A 20,671-nucleotide genomic window follows, 5' to 3' on the forward strand; every position below is an offset into this window, starting at 1 on the left:
GCCCAGGCGACCACGGTTCTGCTTTCTGTCTCTATGAATCTGACTACTCTAGGCACCTCGTATAAATAAAATCAACAGTATTTGTCCTTTTGTGACAGGCTTGTTTCACTTAGCATAGTGTCCTCAAGGTTCATCCGTGTTGTAGCATGTCATAATTTTCTTCCTTTTTAAAATGAAATTCTATTCCACGGACTGTACAGACCACATTTTGTTTACCTGTCATCTGTTGATGGACACGGGGTTGTTTCCACCTTTTGGCTACTGTGTGGACTCCTTTAGTGACCCTAAATTCACTTATTCATCTTCCCTAGACAGCAGTTTGTTTTTGTTTTTAGGATTTAAAAATTTTTTTAAACTTTTTTCCCCGTTAACAGAGGCACTAGGGATTGAACCCAGGACCCCCTGCATGCCAAGCACTCACTCTACCACTGAGCTATACCAACCCCCCACCCCTGACTCCTGACAGCAGTTTTAAAATACTCCAGGGCCCAGAAAACCTTCCTGAGATTCTTAGGAAAACAATGCTTGGTTTGAAGTCTCCTCCCCTCCTCACCCACCCTGAGGTTTCTTAAGCACTTCCCCATAATCTTAACCTCAGGCAAGTTTGAGAAACTTGGCTTCAGCTCCATAGGGACCCCTTTACTAGCTATAAGCCCGTCTTGTTTGGGATCTAAAACATTACAAGCTTGATAAATGGATGGCTGGTTGTACTTCTTTCAAAATTCGCATTCTTGGTCTTGCAGTATGTCATCTATTATTAGAAAGTTAGGGGCCAGCACTATCTCAGAGGTTGAATAAGTAAACAGCTGTAACCACAAACCCACACTTCTCATTTTACATCTAAAATCAGTTTTCAAACCCAGATTGATAGGCCACTTGATGACTGACATATGGGTTGTGGGATTAGGTTTCTCAGAGAGAATCTCCCATTCTGCATTTAAGTATTTCCGTAATTAAGGAAATTCACACATACACCTGCATTTTTTAGTCTCTCTTGACATTTTGTATTTGTTAGTCAATACAGACTGAAAACCATCCAGGTCTTCATTTTTATTTCCTCTCCCTCAAAACCTGACACTCTTTGGAAGAACAATGGCATACAAGTCCCCAGGTAACTAGCGGACCAGGAGAGGCCTTTGTGACCTGCAAGCTGACAATGGCCGAAACTGCAGACTGGCCCTGCTCAAGGCTCTGCCCCCAGGAACCTCCCCTGGGGTGTTTGTGAGTCTGCAGATCAGAACCCCAGGGCTGTGCAGAGCCTAAAGGGGCTTGCACTCGAGCACTGTCTCCAGCACTGGCCTTTCCAGGCTCTTCAGTCCTCCCCTTTGGCAAATGGAAAAGACTAGAATCCTGTATCATGCCTGCTCTTGAAACTACCCAGCCCTAGGCTCCCAGTCACCACAGAAGGTTTCAGGCCCTCCAGGTACGGGAATAAAAGACCTGCCCAGGGCTGGCCCAGCGGGGTATAGGTTTGAAGAGATTTGGTGTTTAACAGGGAAACACAGAAAGCAGCCTCCCTCTAAGGGAGAACCTGCAAGAACAAGACACCCAGCCTATTTTTAGTGGAAGGAAGTTTGAAAATCAAATTTAAGACAATGTAGCGCTGGCACCTTTAAATCAGATAACCCTGGAGAGTGCAATTCACCAAGATGACTCAGCTTCCTTCCCTGGTTCACCACATCTTTGCACTTTGCAGCAACAGAGGGTGAGAAAATCTTTCCAAAGGAAAAAAAGAAGAAAAATCCTCTCATCATCAGAAACAAGCTGTTTTCCCTCTCAGTCGTTTTGCTGTATCAAATTGGTTAAGAATGGGGGGAGGGGGGAGTCACATATTTGGCCTTACAATCAAATCTTACATAGTTTTTTTTATTAGCATTTTAAAGATGATTGATACAGAGATGTCAAATAGACAACACCATGGAATCAAATGGAAAAACACTTTACATTTTTAAAAACCATGAATGGAATTTCAATCCCTTTGGTATATTTTCTTGATAACAAACTGCTTTCAACACAAAATACCATGCTAGAAAAAAATCCAAAACAAATTTCACAGATTTATAGATAGATATTTACATACCATTAAAACACACAATTTAGCCCACTTTTTAATATGAGGTTACAAAAATCCGGAGATAATTTAAGATGAGAAAGAATGACAGTAAAAGAATATTTTGTCCTGAGATCACATGTAAAATTCTTTACCCGAGTTGTAATCAGGGCTAGATATCTCACTTCAAAATACTATAATTTATTTTTGGTAGGGGGTGGGTATAGCTCAGTGGTAGAGTCCATGCTTAGCATGCACAACGTCCTGAGTTCAATCCCCAGTACTCCCATTTAAAAAAAAATTTTTTTTTTGTGATGTTACTTTAAGCCCACAAAGCAATAAAGTTTAAGTTCTTTGCAGCAACAAAAGTATTTTGTACTTTACATTTCCTGAGTAAATAACTTCTTAAAATAAACGGGAAAATATACTGTTTTCTATGAAATTTCCATACTTTATGTAGAGATAGATCATCAATGAAGGAGAAATTTATCTCTATTTTATAGTATTCTTAACGTTGTGTTTCTTTTTTTCAAAATAATTTTGGTTATTCTATTTTGATATTATGTCAATGAACAAAATAGTGCTGTGATATATTTGAGTTAAATGTTTCTATGGAAAGAATATATAAATTTGCTCTCCTGAACTTTTTGGAGAGTGTCCATAAAAATAACAGTTCAGGGCAATTACTGCCCCTAAGAAGTCATAAAGCATTCTGGAAAAGAAAAAAAAATATATATATATATATATTTGGGGGTGGGTAGGGAAGGTAATTAGGTGGAGGTAATTCATTTAATTTAGGTACTGGGGATTGAACCCAGGACCTTATGCATGCATGCTAAGCACACGCTCTACCACTGAGCTATATTTCAAACTACCATGAATGAAACACTGTGCAGACTGTCATGTCAAAATTAGAACCACCAATAGACCATCTAGGATGGTGTCTGTGATCATACCTCTATCATATTGTGAGCGGCCGTTTCTCTAAACCCCAATTTACCATGTACTCTCTGGGTACAAACCCATTTATGACTTTACGGCCACAACTCTGCGCCTACTTCAGGCCCCACAGAGGTCCCAAACATCTGTCTGCTTTGTCCACTGCAACTGCCAGCTTCCCTGAGTCCTAAAAGCACACCCAGAGGGCCCATTAAGAGCTCCCTCAATATCACAGATGCCTCTTTACTTTAAGCCTTTTTTACCCCCAGGGTTCAGATGTCCTTTTTTATTACCACCCCTCCTTTTTTTTTTTTACTTAATAAATGAACAGATAACATTTATCATCAGACATAGACTCAGAGAAAAAGAATGTAAGCAGAGAAATTACCTCATGAGAAGGTCTCTAAATCCCATCGACCAACCTAGTGGCTGTAGAAAGTTCCGTGCTTCCAACAGTAAATGACAGCTGTGTTCTGTTGGTATCCCTATCCTTTATAACCAAGAAGAGCACGCTTTGACCTGCAATCTGCATTCTAATGGTTCCTCCTACTGAACCACTTTGTGATTTTGCTAAGTCACCCAGCTACTCAGTTTTACTCACCAATAGGTTGCAGGGACTGAGAGGATAAATCAAATAAAGTGACGGTTCTCAAGCTTTGCTGGGTCCCCCCCTGGAACTTCTGATTTAGTAGATATTAGGTAGGGTTAGAGAATTTATTTGCCTTTCTAACAAGTTTCCAGGTGATGCTGATACTGCTGGTCCAGGAACCACTGAAAATCTATGTATCAATAATAAAATTCACATAATTCTGTCTCTCCTTTGCCTTCATTGACAGATTAAGAGAAAGGAAATAGAATCACTAAGTATCATTCAGAATGTAAGTTTCACTTTACATAATTCTCATAATATCCTAAAACATTATTTTATGGATGAGGATGTTAAACCTCAAATTAAGTGACTTGCCCAACACTATACAGCGAGGACCTGTTGTGCAAATACAAGTTTGTCCAACTCCAAATTCTGCCTACAGTCTAATTGTCCTGTTTCAACACTGTTCAGCCAGCACAAGTGTACTAGCTGAGAGTTTTAGTTCAACTCTTTCCATGTGGTAATTTTTCTTCTACTCTGTCTTAGTCCAGTTTTTTATTCTTATTGCTATAAGCTTATCTAAATTATCTTTAGGAATAGGTGAGACACACATTTTAAAGAAACATGAGAGTTTAAGGTCAGTACCAAAGGAAGATGTTATGAATTAACTGTATTTTCCAAATCAAAACTTGATATATGTAACCCGGTCAATATGACCAAAACTTTGTATAAACAGGTCAGATTAAATAAAGGATTCCAGTTAGAGTGGGCATGCATGATTCACACACTGAGGGATTATTTGGGATGCATGCATTTTGGAATTAGTGCTAGAAAAGAGGAAAAAAAATTTTTTTTCACCTTCCTTTGCTAGTATTCTGATTCAAAGAACAAAGTAGTTAATTTGAATTATTCAACTACTGAAAAAGCTGGCATTGCACCAGTTCCTGATGTCTTGCTTTACTGTTTGGTTTTAAAATAACGTTCAAACCCAATACACCGTAAGAAATATACTTTGAACTAGCAGTCAGAGAAAGGCTGCCTAATTACAGGATGAGCCCTGATCTTTTCAAAAGACCATTGTTCTGACTTAATTAACATGAACTAAACAGCCCTAAAACAATAGGGCACATTCCCATTAGGATAAATTACTCAGACCTAGTCAACGCAGCCAAGGATTCCCCAGAGGAAAATCTGTCACTGCCTTTTCCACCTGCACTACATCTCTCTCTCAGAGGACTCTGCCACAGCTGGGAGCCTCCCTCTGGAAGGGACATCTGTTCCACACCAAAACTGCTCCATTTTGAGACGTGGACCCTGCATAAAGAGTGAAGAAAAATCCTAGGTAGCCAACAGAGTCATGACTAGGGATGTGACCTAGCAGATGGGTAGCAATGCTTGCTACGATGCATTTTTATTCTGGGCTCCAATTTCCCATGTGAATTTTTAAAAGTTTGCTGTTGCTTGCCTTCATATAGGGAACAATGGGACCATTAACAGAAAAATGCCCCTTCCTTTCGTAGCAGGATTCATAAGTTGAGCATCATGGGTTCATTAAGAGGCTGGGCTTTGGGGTCAGGCAAACCTGGCTTTGCCTCTTAGAGGCAAATGTGGTGCCACTTCCCTCCCCCATCAGCCTTGATCTCCTCATCTGTAAAGAGGTAAACTCACAGGGTTCATGCTCTACCATGTTGGCTACGTTTACCCACATGAGATGACACTGTCTCCCTACCTATTAGAAAAGATGATCTCCACATGCTTGTCAGCCTTGTGACCATGTATATGGCATCGTCTATATGAGCACTGACCAGCTAATTAGAAGACCCACCAAAATTTCCACTTGTCTCTACATCAGGAATAAAATCAGGTTTTAAAACTAGAGCAATATAAACACACTAATTTATTTCTTAGCCTACTGCAAGGTTTAGCCTTTCCTTTGGTTTTAACTTTTCTTACCCAACTGGTAAAGGTCACAGATGGTCGGGTGAATAAGTAACTTCTGTGTCCTCCAAGTAATTCTGTTGGGTGCTAAACGAACTATTAACAGGTATTTGTCATATGATGGGGGAGGGGTAGAAACTAGGGGTTTAAAAATGAATCCAAATAAAGATGGGGGCTTAATTCATGTCTGAACACTTGGTTACAATACTGATAAAGTTCAGGCTTGAATGAATTTTTAAAGAATTTATTCTATCAAGAAATATAACAGGGGATGGCTACAGGCATATTATAATCAGGGACCTGAGGCAAATAGTAGAGAAAAAGCCTCCTTTTTTTTCCCTCATGTAATCAAAAGACTCTACTCCTAGTCCCTGAAATGAAATACAGTCCCTCTCAGGGTTGATGTTGAGTTTCCAGACCTTGAAGCCCTATTAGCAGTCAGCTTTCACAATTTCTAGTTGAATTCACCAAAACTCCATTCTTTTAAGAAACTGTGAAAAACATTTCTGCAAACGCTGCTAAAACCGCAGTTAGTAAACCTGGTAAATTCTGCTAATTGGTCAGTTCCATCATTCTGTTTCTCATCTCAATATAACTATCATTTTTTCACAAGACACAGCCATACACAAGAAATATCAAGAAAGAAATACAAAGACATTGTCCTCAAACTCTCAGAGGGCTAGCAGTCTTCATGAAACCTCACGTGGGAGTAGAAGGCGTCTTGATCTGCGAAGGTTTTCCCACAGATGCCACAGAAGCAGTCATCCTCCCTGTGTGAGCGTCGGACGTGGCTGTCGTGGGCAGCATGGGACGCGAAAGGCTTGCCACAGTACTTGCACTTGAAGGGCTTCTCCCCGGAGTGCTGCCTGATGTGTGTGCGGAGTATACTGGAGGCAGAAAACTTCTGCAGAGAACAGAAAGCAGCAGAAAAAGTAAACTTTCATTAGCTGGACAACCAATTAGTCAAAGGGGTTGATGTCATTGTCACTGATGCTTCTGTCACCCCCGAGTTCTCCAACCAAGGAACCTTCGGCTTTAATGCCACAGAGCACTCTTGGTCATCAGGAGCTGCCTTAATACAAAAGGACATGACTGCTGTATTGTTCTGGCTGATTTTGAGTAGCCCTGGTTAGAACAGTGGCTCTCCAGTGGCCAAGACTACCTGGGGGTCTAGTCAAAAATGCAGACTGACCACCTTACCCGCGAAGCATCCTGCTAAGTATACTCTTTGGGGTAATAAGGAAACTGCATTTAAGCAAGCAGGTCTTTGTATTACTATTATTATTGAAGTATAGTCTATTTACAGTGTTGTTAATTTCTGGTGTACAGTACAGTAATTCATTTCTACATATATATATTCCTTTTCATGTTCTTTTTCATTATAGGCCATTACAAGGTATTGAATTTAGTTCCTGGTGCTGCACAGTAGGACCTTATTGTTTAAGCAAGCAGTTCTGATGCAAGTGATCCCAGGATCACACTTCAAGATAAACTGCATTACAGAAGGAGTACTTAATACTGGCCAATGTCTTTGCATAAATCAGTAATTATTGGTTTCTTTCTTCTTTTTCTTAACTTAAACATTTTGAGATAATTGTAGGTCCACAGGCAGTTAGAAGGAACAATACAGATTCTATATACCCTTTACCCAGTTTCCCCAATGGTTGTATCTTACTAAACTGTAGGACAACATCCCAACCAGGATACTGACATTGATAGTCAAGATACAGGGAGGGTGTAGCTCAGTAGTAGAGTGTGTACTTAGCAGGCATGAGTCCTGGCTTCAATCCCTAGAACCGCTATTATGAATAAATAAACAAACCTAACTACCTCTCCCTCCCCCCCCAAATAAAATAACTTAATTTAAAAAATATACAGAACATTTCCATCATAAGGACCCTCAAGGGTCCTCAAAATAAAAAGAAAAAAAAATAATCTGGACAGCCCAAGGCCTCAGCTGTCCCACGCATCAGAGCCCATTGCTGTAGGTAGCCCGAGGCTGGCTTTGGGAACCGCACTACAGGTGAGGCGTCAACCAACAGCAGATAGCAAAGGAGCTGTAGCAAAGCAGAGGTCAAGGCAGACAGATTGGAGGGCGAGAGGAAAGGGAGATGGCGGACAATTTACAGGGAGAAGTGCAAGAAATGCCACGTGTTTACCAAGCTCATTTGCCAATCACAGAAAAGCAGAACTTATCCATTTTCAAAGGGAAAATAAGTATCTCCATGGCTACCAAAAAACAGAGGAGGGGAGGGGACAGATGGGCATAGCCTCCCACTCTGACTGTTTTCTTAAGCCAGGGCAACCACTAATCTGTTCTCCATTTTTAAAATTTTACTATTTCAAGAATGTTATGCACGTGAAGGTACAGTATGTAACCTTCTGGGATTGGGTGTTCTCACTCAGGATGATTCTCTGTAGATTCACTGAGGCTGTTCTGCGTACAATGGCTCACCCTTTTTCATGGCCGAGTAGTCCACAGTGTGGAAGTCTACAGTTCATTAGTCACTTACCCATTGAAAGACTTCTGGGTTATTTTCAGTTTGGGGCTTTTATGAATAAAGCTGCTATTAAGGTTTTTGTGTGAATGCATAAACCTTCATTTTTCTGGGGTAAGTGCCCAGGAGAGCAATTGCTGCATTGTATGGCAGTTACAAGTTTAATTTTTAAAGAAACTGTCAAACAGTTTTCTGGAATGGCTGTACCATTTTCAATTCCTAAGCACTTTGCTGTTTTTATGTATCTTTTTAAAAAAATTTTTTTGAAGTCAAGTCAGTTTACAATGTTGTGTTAATATCTGGTGTACAGCACAGTGATTCAATCATGTATATACGCATATATTCTTTTTCATATTCTTTTCTATTTACATATCTTTTCTTTGCTACTTTTTTCTTTCCCTTACTTACAACCTTTCCCCTAATTCATTTCAATACTCTGCTCTGACCTTTGTCATTTTCAAGTATTTATTAGAGATGTGATGATTCTGTTTTGGGGGTCCATTGACAGTGATACAAAACATCAGGTTAAACCACTGACCTTGGATGTGGGGGGCTAGGAGAGAAGCACTCGACATTGGGGTGTCCCGGACACATGTGGGGTTGGGCCACTGCTCAGTCAGGAGCACAGAGGGTGCTTGCCTAGAACACCCAGACAAGGACAATCTCCATCTGCTTAACAGGAGTCTAATATGTAAGTCAGAATGCCAGACAGCTCTTTCTGACCCCAAGTGCATGCAGTTCCCTCTTCAGACACCTCTCATCCCCAGGTTAGCTACAAGTCTGAAGTGAGGATCAGAATTAGAATGCCAGAAACAGGAAGGGTGGTGGGCTGTTTTGACGTTGCTCCTGGAATCCTGCAGGAGACCATTTATCCGCCAGGGCAAACAGCTTGTTCACACAGATCCAGGGCCACCTTCCTCATGTTTGTGCTGGCTCCAAAGGGGCTGGCTATGTCTCAGCCCCATTCTGCCACACTGATTATTTCCATTCTATTGACACAGCTTCTTTGGTAGTACTCGTTTCCCTAAGCCTGGTAGACTTTTACTCCTGCTTTGTTCCTGTCTGGGAGGTTTAGAGGTCACCCTAAGGGAACCTAGATTCCTTTGATGACTTCATTATTAAAAAAAAGTAAATGACTCAGTGATAGAATCAGCAAGTTCCAGTGCTACCCATCAGGACCTTCTGCAGTGATGGAAATGATCTGTATCTGTGCTATCCAATACGGTGGTCACCAGCCACCAAGAGTGGGGCTGTTGAGCACCTGGAATGTTGCCAGTGCAACCAAGCTACTAAATGTTCAATTTTACCTCATTTTTATTAAGTTAAATAGCCACAAATGGTTAATGGCTAACTATACATTAGGTAGCACAGATGTATTATCACCAAAATAGTACGTGAAGTGTTTTGGTATTTTTTAAAAACATGGTCAAAATGTTGTTTCTAGCCCTGCAACCCCTAACCACTTATTTGTCTCTTCATTCTTGTAACTCAACATTCTGTATAACGAAGATTAGATGCCACTTCAGCTATATTGTTCTGGAAACTCAGATTAGCAGCGTTTAAGAGTCTATGCTCTGAAATACTACATGATCATGTCTGCTGTCATCAGGCTCCTGTAAATTTAGGGTCTATTTCATTATACACCCCCAAATGCCCACTGGCAATAGGAAGTTGTATCTGACCATTGTAAGCAAACATGAGTATATCTGGGATTGGAAATGGGAACTGGGCTGACAATGAACTAATTTACCAAGAACTCATCATAAGACAGGCTTTATGCTCCAAATTCTTATCCATGGATACCCAAACAGGGCTCAAGACAGATGTTTTCTTTGTGTGTGTGTGTGTGTGTGTGTGGGGTAATTAGATTTCTTTCTTTCTTTCTTAGTGGGGGTACTGGGGATTGAACCCAGGACCCCGTGCATGTTAAGCACAGGCACTCCACTAAGCTATGCCCTCTCGCTCAAGACAGATCTTTTAAAAGAAAGTTCCATTTAAAACACTTAAAAAAGAGAAGGCTTCATTTACCTTTGTACAATACACACACTGGTAGGGTCTGTCTCCAGAATGGACTCTTACGTGTTTGTTTAGGCTTGAAGATTGAGAGAAACATTTCCCACACGTAGAACACTAAGGCAAAAAAGAAAAACAGAGCTGAAATCACACCTGCCCTTAACAAGTTAACGTCCCCATTCTGTTCACCTGGGGGAGACTGTGTTTCTTCTGTGTGCATCTGCAGGCAGAGGATAGAGCAGATCCAGGCTGAGGGTCTGGTAGGCAGGAGAAAGCCCACCCAGGACGGCAGAGAAGGCTCCGGCAGCTCGGGCTCTGCTCCAGAGCCGTCTCCATGCTGTGACTTCAGGCAATTCATCTGAAGTCTTGGGATGTTAGCTGCTTCAGGTGTGAAACATGGGCACTGGACAGGATCACGGTGATAGCAAGGGGCCTGAATTTGTCCTGCTCTGTCAACAAATAGCTGTGTGACCAGAACAAATCAGTTAAACTTGAACTCTTTGTTTCCCGATCTTCCTCATGGGCAAAATACCTGCTCTGCCTTCCTCACAAGGCTGGAAGTGAACTGCAAGCCCCTAGCAATTTATTCAAGTATTCATGGAGAACCGACTATGTGCTCAAACACTTTGCTAGAGACAAGGAGAAAAACCTTGTAGGGTGGGGACAAATATATAGACCAACATGGTGATGCAGGTGACAGGTGATTCAGGATATGTACCTATAAAAAAAGGGTAACATTTTGTAGGTCCAGTGAGAGGCGGTGGTAGAGTCACTTGCTGTAAACAGTTCAAGTCATTTCTCTGTGCTCTTGACCCTGAAGACTCCTATTGGATCTTTTCAGGAATTCTGAACCAGATAAAGGAAACTATGGTGTTTCCATGCCCTGCTCCCCAGGTGTGTTAATGGGCACAAATGGAAGACTGGGTCTTTTTGGATGGTGGGAATTTGGGGTGAATATAAAAGTCTCCTTTAATTCTTCTGTACTACTTGAAGTTTAATAATGAGCGTGTATTATCATTACTAAAGCAAAAGAAGTCAGATGTTGAGTTAATATTGGAAAAAGAACAGCTCAATTATAGAAGAGAAGCAATTAGAACATGAAAACTGTTATTGGAAATTAAAAATGAACAACAACAAAAGTATAGATAGAAATGCTGGGGGAAGGAAATAGTTCAGTGGTAGAGTATGTGCTTAGCATGCACAAGGTCCTGGGTTCAATCCCCCTTACCTCCATTAAAAATAAATATATAAACCTAATTACTCCCCCGCCAAAAAAACATTTTTTTAATGCTGTATATGTTATGAAATCAGCGGACTGCTGAAGACTGAATACATGACGTAAAAAATAAGATTGGGGAATTCTCAGAGAACGCTAATAAAAAAAATCAAAAGTTAAGCACAGGGAGGTAGATTCAACTTAACATCTGGCCAAAAGGAATTTCAGGAGAGAATAAAGGTCTGGAAGGCAGATAAAAACAAAGGAAAGAACAAGAAAATTCCTTTGAGCTGAGGAATTGTACCTTCAGGTGGAAAGAATATTTTGCCTTCCACTGATTACAAAGCAGGAGAAAAAAAAGAAATTTTTTTCTAAAATTTAATTTAATTAATTTTCTAAAATCTAATTTAACACATTCTATTAAAATTTCAGAACTCTGAAGATAAAGAACAATTTTCCCAAAGCAGAAAACTGACTACAAAGAAACAAGAACCAAATTAGCATCAAATGATAGAAGAAAATGAAATGATGTTTTGAAATTTCTAAGGGAAAATTATTTCTATCTGAAATTCTATATCCAGCCAAATTATCAAAGACGTATGTATGTAAGTAAAGTACCCTCAGACAAAGGACTCAGAAAATTTTTCACTATGCATCCTAAAAGATGATTCCTTGAAGGTAAAACAGGGTTTTTCACCGTTGGTTGTACACCCAGCATCTTCGAACATTTTAAATCAGTAATTTTTTCTCTTTCAGAAACTGGGATTTGTGAATCATTTCTCTGAAGTTCTGCATGTCTGTTTTACTTGAGCTTCTTTTTTTCAAATTAAATCAAATGTTTTCTTTGGGGCTCTGGCAGAAATTAAATATATTTTATCTCCTTGAAAGTTAAGTACTCAAACTAAAGTATATGAAATAAAGAAAACTAAAAGAGAATTAAAAATGTTAAGCAGTAAAGATAAGAAAAGAGAAAAACCTCAACCCTCTGAAGGTGCAGTCGGTGCCCTGCGAAATTCAGGCTGAGATGTTGCCAGACCAGCTCAAGCTCCAGCTCAGGACAGAATTCCTGCCAGAGAGTTGCAACCCAACGTGACATGGTATTTACAGTCATGATAAGGGGCCAGTCCACTCAGGACTCAGGCAGACTCTGCAAAGAGAAGATACTAAAGAACTCTTGGGAACACAGAGTATAAGAGGACCCAGCCTTTTAAAACTACTCTCCCTCCACTCTCCCCTAAAAACAACTCCTCTCTTGAAGTCCGAGTCATTTCACGTCACTACTTCCAGTTTCCATCCCTTCCCCATCATTCCTGTCACCTCTCAACCTCCTGGTCTGCAGTCCCCCAGGAACCCACAGTTCCTCTCCTCGAACTCCAAACCAAGACCCACCATTGTCCATGCTGTTTAGGCAAATGATCCAAATAACATCCTAGTAGACATTTCTTGACCTGACTCAGACACCCCTTTTCTGTATTCTACTTTTATCAAAAACCAAAGCAAAACAAAAACTAATCTCGTAGCTTCTGATTTTTTTTTTTGGTGTGGCGGGGTGGTAATTAGGTATTTATTTATTTCTAGAGGAGGTGCTGGGAATTGAACCCAGGATCTTGTGCATGCTAAGCACCAGGCGTTGAATCCTAGCAACTTGCACCAGGAGGCCGTGTGTGTGTGTGTATGTGTGTGTGTGTCCGTGTCTGTGTGCGCGCTCTTTGCTGCTCTGATTCCTACCTTGTGAGGCCGGTGCTTCTCATGAACATGAAGGATGTGGACCCGGAGCCGGTCTCTCTTCTCAAAGGATCGGTTGCACAAGGAACAGGGAAATTTCCTGTCACCCTTGTCCACACACGGGGTGTACTTGACGTGCTTGTCTCTGTAATACTTGTAGGTAAATACTCTGTCGCACCGCTCACATCTGTAACCTTCCGTAGACTCTGTGAAGCACAGGGAGGAGTGTCAGCTACCTTCCCTTATTTTTATTTTCAAGGCGATTGTTAAAAAACCTTTTATTACAGGAAATTTAAAACACATACCAAAGTCAAAATAGTAGAATAAAACTGAAAAAGGGGAAAAAAATTAAAAAAGAATAAACCCTCATATGTCCAAACACCAAGCTTTGACAATGACCATTTATGTCATTTCGCTCCATAATGGATTCTTTTCATCAATTATCATTTGGTTCATAAACATCTCAAATGGTAATCTTGAAAAGATAATGAGATGTGCTTTTAAAAAAGCATAACCTTAATGCCGTTGTCATAAATAGTCAACCCTTATTCCTTAATAGAAATACATATATATTTACATATGCACACGTCTATTTGTTTAATTATAAACAGTTTGTCAGTTTGTTCAACGTAGGGTTCAACACCTACATTTTTTCCACGGTTGCTATCTTTTCAATCTCTTCATCTATAGATTCTCCTTTTCTTTTGTTCCCTGAAATGTATTTGCTGAAGAAGCCCTTCCTCTAGCTGTATGTAAGAGCAGGTCCACCCTACAGGTCTTGAACACACTCCTGACTGGCCTGTGTTACAAGGTTCATAGCCCAAATACCTACTACATTTGCCCCTTTCAGATCAGCCTGAGCTACAAGTTCAAGGAAGTCCACCCAGGACCATGATGGCACCCACAGCTTCTCTCCAGGCTTCACAAGTTACTGTTCTATTTGACCCCACTGAAAGTTTTAGGCACCTTTTTAGCCTAAAGGTCACTGCTCTGAACTTTTGGGGAAGATTCCAGAACTAGAATCTTTATGTATAGAGCAAGGATGACAATAACTTGCCTTCCCAAATACATAGGGTTGTTCCGATGATTAATTTAGTATTAACAGCAAGTTCTTACCCACAAGTGATACTGTCACTGAATGAGACAGGACTGAGAAAGGTAAATCTGTTTCAGTGGAGGCAGTGGGGGAGAGGTTAGAGAGGATGCAGCTGACCCTAGCAAAGGAGGTGCCAGGTTCAGGGGTGTCTATGTGTTGAGGGGTGGGAAGAGGACCAGAGCCACCTACGAAAGCATCCCTGCTGAGGACACTCTGGATTCCAGGGGATAAAGTGGCTTTGACTGAATGCATCACTGGAACCTCATTGTCTGGCCCCAGGGAGGGAGAGAAGGACCAGGAGTGAGTATGTGCAAGTGTGTAGGTGGATATCTTTTTAGTTAATGGCAGGACAGCAGGGAAGCCATCCATCGGGAGCTTTGTTAGTTGATAACTATGTCCCAGGCACTTTTAACAGGTGGCCATGAAAATAAATCATTTTATTAAGTAAATAACCAGGAAAGCAACCACTGACCCCAGGATGATCCACTGCCCAGTTCCGTCTGCCGCTTTCATTGAGGTGCTAATGCTTTCGGAATCCCCCTGCTGGGATGGTTTTTGCTTGGAGCTAGAATTTTCATTGGTTAGAAATACCTGGCCTTCCTGCTTCCTGGGGAGAGAGGGGAGTCTACAACACTGGGTCAGCAATCTTTACAAATCAAAGCACAAAAGCACACCAGAATTCAGAATGACAGCTCAACAGTAAATCTGCATAAGAACCACCACTGAGGCAGAAATGACACACAGCACCCTCACTAATTAGGCTTCAGCTGCCTGTTTTCTGCTCAAGTCTTTGGAAATTTATCTTAATCAAATTTTACCCTGTTTCCTTTCTTCCTCCCTCCCTCCCATTTCAATCTTTTTAGCCCAGGGTTTCTCAATACTGAAAATGAAGCTTTCTGCCCCACCACAAACACAACATTCAGAGTTTGGTAAGAGCCATGTTCACATTCCACACCTCGAGCCCCCAAAACACACACTCCTCAGGCTTGCAAACTCAAATAACCCGCCCACATAGGGCCCAGGCCCTTCCCTCCCAATCAAGACCATAAAGGAGGCTCCCATCAAATGTCACCAAAAGCCTTTGGGTGGGGGGGAAGGCCTTTCTTTTGTGAGGACAGAGGAATTTTGATTTTCCTTTCCTTTTTATCCTCTCCCAAAACATTCCTATTAACAGAAAACAAACGAATTCATCCATTAGTCTTCCCAACAAATTAAGTTGTTTACAAGTTCTCTGCTACAAATTAGCCTAAATACGTACCCCCGTTAACAGAGCCAATATGCACTGAACGTGGTTTAGAAGTAACCACGTAACCAACTGCTGGCAGGGGATTTTTTCCACTTATCATTAAAAGCCCTCATCCCTGTTACTTATGATTGTGATCTCTGCATATTATTCCATGTTAATATATCATCATTTACCTAGCAATTATTCTACTATTGGGCATTTAGGTTGTTCGTGATTTTTCCCTAATATGGATGACGCTGTATTAAAAATCCTTGTGGACAAAGCTTTTCCTTTTGGACTATTTCCTGAAGATAAATTTCCAAAAAAAGTATTACTGATACACTGAAGGTCATGATCATTTTAATAGCTCTGACACATAGTGTTAAATAATTTTTGAAAAGGATAATTTTTGTATTTTGTGAGTTATTAAGCATGATAATAAGCATTTTTCTCAAATCTATTTTTCACTTTTATTTCAAAAGTGATTGCTACATTTTTGGAAGTGACCAAAAAGACTTACTTGGCTTTTTGTGAACTGTGAACCCAACTGTGAACCCCATGGACTCAAGAGAATCCTGCCATCTCAGCCCCACCACCATCCCATCCCACCCACATGTTGGGGCAGTGGGATGACAGTTCACCAGAACAATTAGACAGGCCCTCATAATTCGGCCTCTGGAAACAGACTGTTCATTATTCACCTCCTAAACCCTGGTGAACCCGTCCTTGCCTTTGGCTTCACTATTCCTGGAGCCTGGACTGCCTTTCCTCTCCCTGCCTAACCTATCTCTTATTTCATCTCAGCCTTAAGCAGCTTCTTCCAGTTTAGTTGCAATGTCTTTCTCCATTCAACACACATGGGGAGCCAGGAACAGGGGATATTAAGGTGTTCAGGGTTGTCTCCTGCCCTGTGGGTCTCACTCTAACAGGGAGACATGCATGTAGACCATCGCTGCAGTATGTGATGAATGCAATTCACATTTTCTTTTACATGCTACTTATGACATTTGTTATAACCTAATGAAGTGGTCTTCGATCTGACTACACATATTACAGTGATTTGCATTTGTCTTGTCCCACCTTGGAGACCAGTGGTTCCCAAGCTTTTGTGGATATAAAAATCAATCGCTCAGAGAGCTTTTTTAAAATGCAAATTCCAGAGGCTCATTCCCAAGGAGTGGGTTGGTGGTCCTCTAGCTCCCTGCTACTAAGATATGGTCCAGGGACCAGCAGCATCCCCTGGAAGCATGATAAAAATGCAGACTCTCAGGTTCCAACCTTGAATGAGAATCTGCATCTTCCCAAGATCCCCAGGTATTCCAAGCCACATAAAACTTGAGAGTGAAGGTCTAGCTCTATGCTTCTGAAAGCTGACTGAAGAAATACATTTTCTGTTTGAGACCCAGCACACCCATATCCATTTAAATAAAAAATATCATCAAACAATGCTTACTTAAGCTCTTAGATTCACATCAGTATCTTCTATTCTATTTTATTCTTTGTTTTTTCTCGTTTCTTCAATGCTGGTCTCTACCACCAAATCGATTTCCCAACCCATTAAGATACCGCAACCCTCCACTCGAAAAACACTGCTCCAAAGCTTTGACTTCATGGGCTGTGTAAGCCTCAGCAGAGATGCAGCAGAATCTGGCTCACCTAAGGCAGAGGCTGCATCCGTCTAAATCACTTGTATTTTATTCTCTGAGAGGGGTCGCGGGTAAAAGGAAAGATATCGTCATGAACAGAAGTAGCTTCAGCATCTGGATTTCCTCAGCTTTGGAAAGATGAGGGCATCTTCCTCCAGCTGGGTGAGGCCTGCCTGGTTAGAGACACTCTCCTCGGTTTTGTCTCCTGCACTGGCCTTTGTTGGGGAAGAAACTCCACAAGCAAGTGGAGAAGCTGCAGGAACATTGTGCTGGGAAAGAGCTCAGTCCTTCCACTAACAGGGCCTCACTGGGTGAGGCAAAGGCGTGCACTCACCTTCAGAGGGCTCGGACGCCTGCATCCCCTCCTTTATGACCTGCAGACTCACAGGAATGTCCAGAAACTTCTCGTAGCAGTCTCCGTACCACACCAAGAGCTCTTGGTTCTGGTGGATCTCCCTGCAGCTTTCGTAAAATATCTGTCCTTGACACTGCACTGCCACTAGGTTCTGCTCTGTGGGGAAACGGGCACAGTTGACGTAGGACATCCAGTTCCCCGCACCTCCTTTTCCATCAATAAAGTGGCTCAAATGACCATCTTCAAAGATCTAAATGAAATAAAACACAAAGTTTGGAATGAATATATTTTTGGTCTGACCTATAAAATCAACTTTACTTATTAAAATTTTATAATTCTTCTAAAAAATTTGTTTATTTTTAAAATTGAAGTATAGTCAGTTGACAATGTTGTGTCAATTTCTGGTATACAGCGTAATGTTTCAGTCATACATACATATTCCTTTTCATGTTCTTTTTTGTTACAGGTTACTACAAGATATTGAATATAGTTCCCTGTGCTATACAGTAAAAATTTATAATACAAATCTCACACTTGACCCACTAAATATATTTATTATTAATATTATTAAGCCTAAATACATTTATTAACTTAAAAATATCTCTGCAGGTGATACGATATTTTTAAAAGATTCTTACTTTTATCACTTTCTTGATTTCCAAATTTCTAAGCAGATTTTAAATTTCACAAACACAGGTAAGGGAAACAAGAAGTTACATTTAATTCCACCACTTAAAGACAACTGATTAGTTTTGTATTTTATCCCAACTTAGTTTTCATGTGTATTGGGAGCCATAACTAAAAAAAAATTTAGTTATTTGTTATTTCTTAATTTTAATTTTGATGGAGCCATAATTTAATTCTTTCTCTGCTGTTGGCAATTCTACCAACACCAATGTTCTATTATTACTAACAAACCTGTGAAATCCGAATTTCAGATTGTTTTCCTAAACTATATTCCTCGAAGTAGAAATTCAGGGGGAGGGGGGCAATCTGATACATTCTGAAAAACTGCAGTTCTACCAGCATGCCTCATGCACAGTCAAGAGTATCAGTTTTTAAAAATCCTCAAATAACATCAAAAATTTTAAATCTGGTTTTCATCCCTTTGGTATATTCTTAGCATCACTCTAATATTTAAAGCATTTGGTTTTGTCTATAAATGTAACCCAATGTGTTAATTGTTTAAATGTATATTACGGCTCATCTTCAGATGAAAATGCCTTAAGGCCCCGCAGAATTCCTGGAATCCATGCAGAGGTGCTATCCTCCCCTGGGCTGGTCGTCTGCCTTTCCTTCCTTTTATATTGCAAAACAAGCAGCATAGTTAGCAGATTGCTGCCCAGAGTGTCCCCTCTCTCAGGCCCAGACTCTCCCAGAGGAGCAGAGAAGGTTTTTCCCCACGCGCCTCCCTCCCCACTTTCCACCAACCCACCAGAAACACATTTACCTCCCACATCAGAGAATTGTCTCCATCTGTCTTGACCTCGCTGGCGTTGACCACTTTGCCCTGAAAGGGCCCAAACCTGACTCCTTTGGCAACCAGGCTACTGCAGAACACACCGAAATGTGCGACTTCACCAAACACGGTCTGCTGGAGGCAGAGACCTAGGGCGAGCCCAGGGCAGGAAAGAAAGCCAGTGAGGAGACTGCCTGCATTTATTTGTTCGGGAAAAGAGAAGCAAGCCAGGAACCCTGCCTACCTTCTGGCAGCTGAAGGGAGTCGCTATCCAGAGTCTGAGGAAGAGAATCAGACCCTAGAATAAGACAGGGTTAAATTTTTATTTTTTGATAAAATGTACTATGAAATGCTTTCATCCAGCAGTTTCCCCCCCCACTCCCCAGAGCTCACCATTACCCTGCATTTAATGTTTACCTATCCTTTCTATTTTTCCTGATCCTTTTGCATATACAGTTTCTCATTTGAGACTCAGGACAATCCTAGTTGGTTCTGTTGTAAATTAATTCCTTTTGCAAATTTAAGTACCTCGACAATCAGAGATAATGCTGATTTTGTCGAAGGTCAGAAGGCTGAGCTGAGACTCCCATTGTGAACTGCCTGAGGCTCTCTCTCATTGACATACCTGGTACATCCTGGTCGAATCTGAGCCCGCCCAATACGCCCACTTCATGGCCCATTTCTCTCCTCACCCTACTTCTCACAAAACTACCAGGAGCCATGCAGTTTTGCAAATAGGGCCTCGGGGGTGAGCCCCGCCATCCCAGGTACATCCTCTGATGGAAGCACATACACTCCCCTTCAGTACTTGCACAGCTTCAGATCCACTTAAAGTGCCCCTTCCCCCTCCTGTCCCCAGCTCAATTTCCATCCGACCCTACACCCAACTCCTGGATCACGAGGAGGACTGCCTTTACCAGAGCTGTCTGCGGGGACCAGGAGGCCCGAAATCGCATGGTGCAGGAGGGCTGAGGGCTGAGGGCTGGGAATGACTCCGTATAGAACTAAGTCCAGGTCTTCCAGGCTGAAGTGGTAACGGTGAGATGCCTTCCCCTCTTGGTTCACGAGTTTGGGGCCATCCTCAGAGAGCTCGCTGCGAGAGCAAGATAACAGCTGGGAGGTCTTCGGCCTCTCAGGCAACAGGGAAGCATCCGCAGGGGGCGGCGGAATTAAACTTTCAAGTCCCCAGCATTGGCCACTGTCGCTACGGCAGCCAATGTGGCCCAAGTCTTCACTGGTGGCGCCCGTAAACTCGGGACCGCTGTTCAGGAAGTGCGGCACCTCGCCGGGCAGGTGGGGAATGGGGTACCACGTCGGCAGCTTGCTGTACCAGGGCAGGTCGTAAAGCGGCTCCCTCTGCAGGGCCAGGCCGGGGCTCAGCAAGGGAGGCGCGGGCCGGAAGGCTAAGGGGGGCACAGCCGGGGACGCAGACAAGGCCTCCAGCGGCCGGAAAGGTCGGAAACCCTCCTCCGCAGCGGTTAGGGTGCTCCCGTAGGGGCCACAGCGCGGGAAAGGCGTGTAGTAGGCGGCCAGGTGTTGAGGGCTGCTCTGGAGCCTGTCGGGCGGGTAGCACACTTTGTCCAGGGCTCCGGCCTCACCTGGCGGCCGCAGAGCCATCCCCGGCCACAGCACGCGGCGGGTCTGCGGAAAAACAAGCGCGGCGGAGTGAGGGGCGCGGGCCGCTGAGGCCCGGCTCCTGCTGGCCTAGCATTCACCATCCGAAGCAGTCCTGGGTCGAAGGGAATTAGATAAACTTCTCACTTCGATCCCGCAAGCCCTACCCCACAAACGAAACAAAAACAGCAATAAAAACAAACATCCTCCCCCCCCCAAACCCAAACGAAAATCTGCCAGGATTCTGCCCGACTCCAAGTTCCTGGTAAGCGTTGCCTTGGCTTTCCCTCTCCAAACACTGTTTGACC

General features: G+C 42.2%; 1 protein-coding gene across 1 annotated transcript; it reads right to left on the minus strand.

Moving 5' to 3' along the window:
- Positions 1-5,460: 5,460 nt before the first annotated feature.
- Positions 5,461-20,384, minus strand: PRDM14 (PR/SET domain 14). Its single transcript, XM_010967136.3, has 7 exons — positions 19,667-20,384; positions 18,994-19,047; positions 18,741-18,898; positions 17,270-17,540; positions 12,972-13,174; positions 10,043-10,144; positions 5,461-6,420 (listed from the first exon to the last, which is right to left on the minus strand). Exons 1-7 carry the CDS (start codon positions 20,364-20,366, stop codon positions 6,196-6,198), a joined length of 1,713 nt encoding a protein of 570 aa, XP_010965438.1. The 5' UTR covers positions 20,367-20,384; the 3' UTR covers positions 5,461-6,195.
- Positions 20,385-20,671: the final 287 nt, after the last annotated feature.

Source organism: Camelus bactrianus, chromosome 29 (genome assembly GCF_048773025.1).
Source record: "Camelus bactrianus isolate YW-2024 breed Bactrian camel chromosome 29, ASM4877302v1, whole genome shotgun sequence".
Lineage (NCBI taxonomy): Eukaryota > Metazoa > Chordata > Mammalia > Artiodactyla > Camelidae > Camelus > Camelus bactrianus.

Bases quoted from the DNA above. Each gene is read 5' to 3' on its own strand.
- PRDM14 (XM_010967136.3), bottom strand. From the start codon at position 20,366: ATGGCTCTGCGGCCGCCAGGTGAGGCCGGAGCCCTGGACAAAGTGTGC. The intron at 19,048-19,666 runs GTAAAGGCAGTC...GTCTTATTCTAG, and splicing joins GGTCCCCGCAGACAGCTCTG to GGTCTGATTCTCTTCCTCAG. The intron at 6,421-10,042 runs GTAAATGAAGCC...TGTTCTCTGCAG, and splicing joins AGTGTGTGTATTGTACAAAG to AAGTTTTCTGCCTCCAGTAT.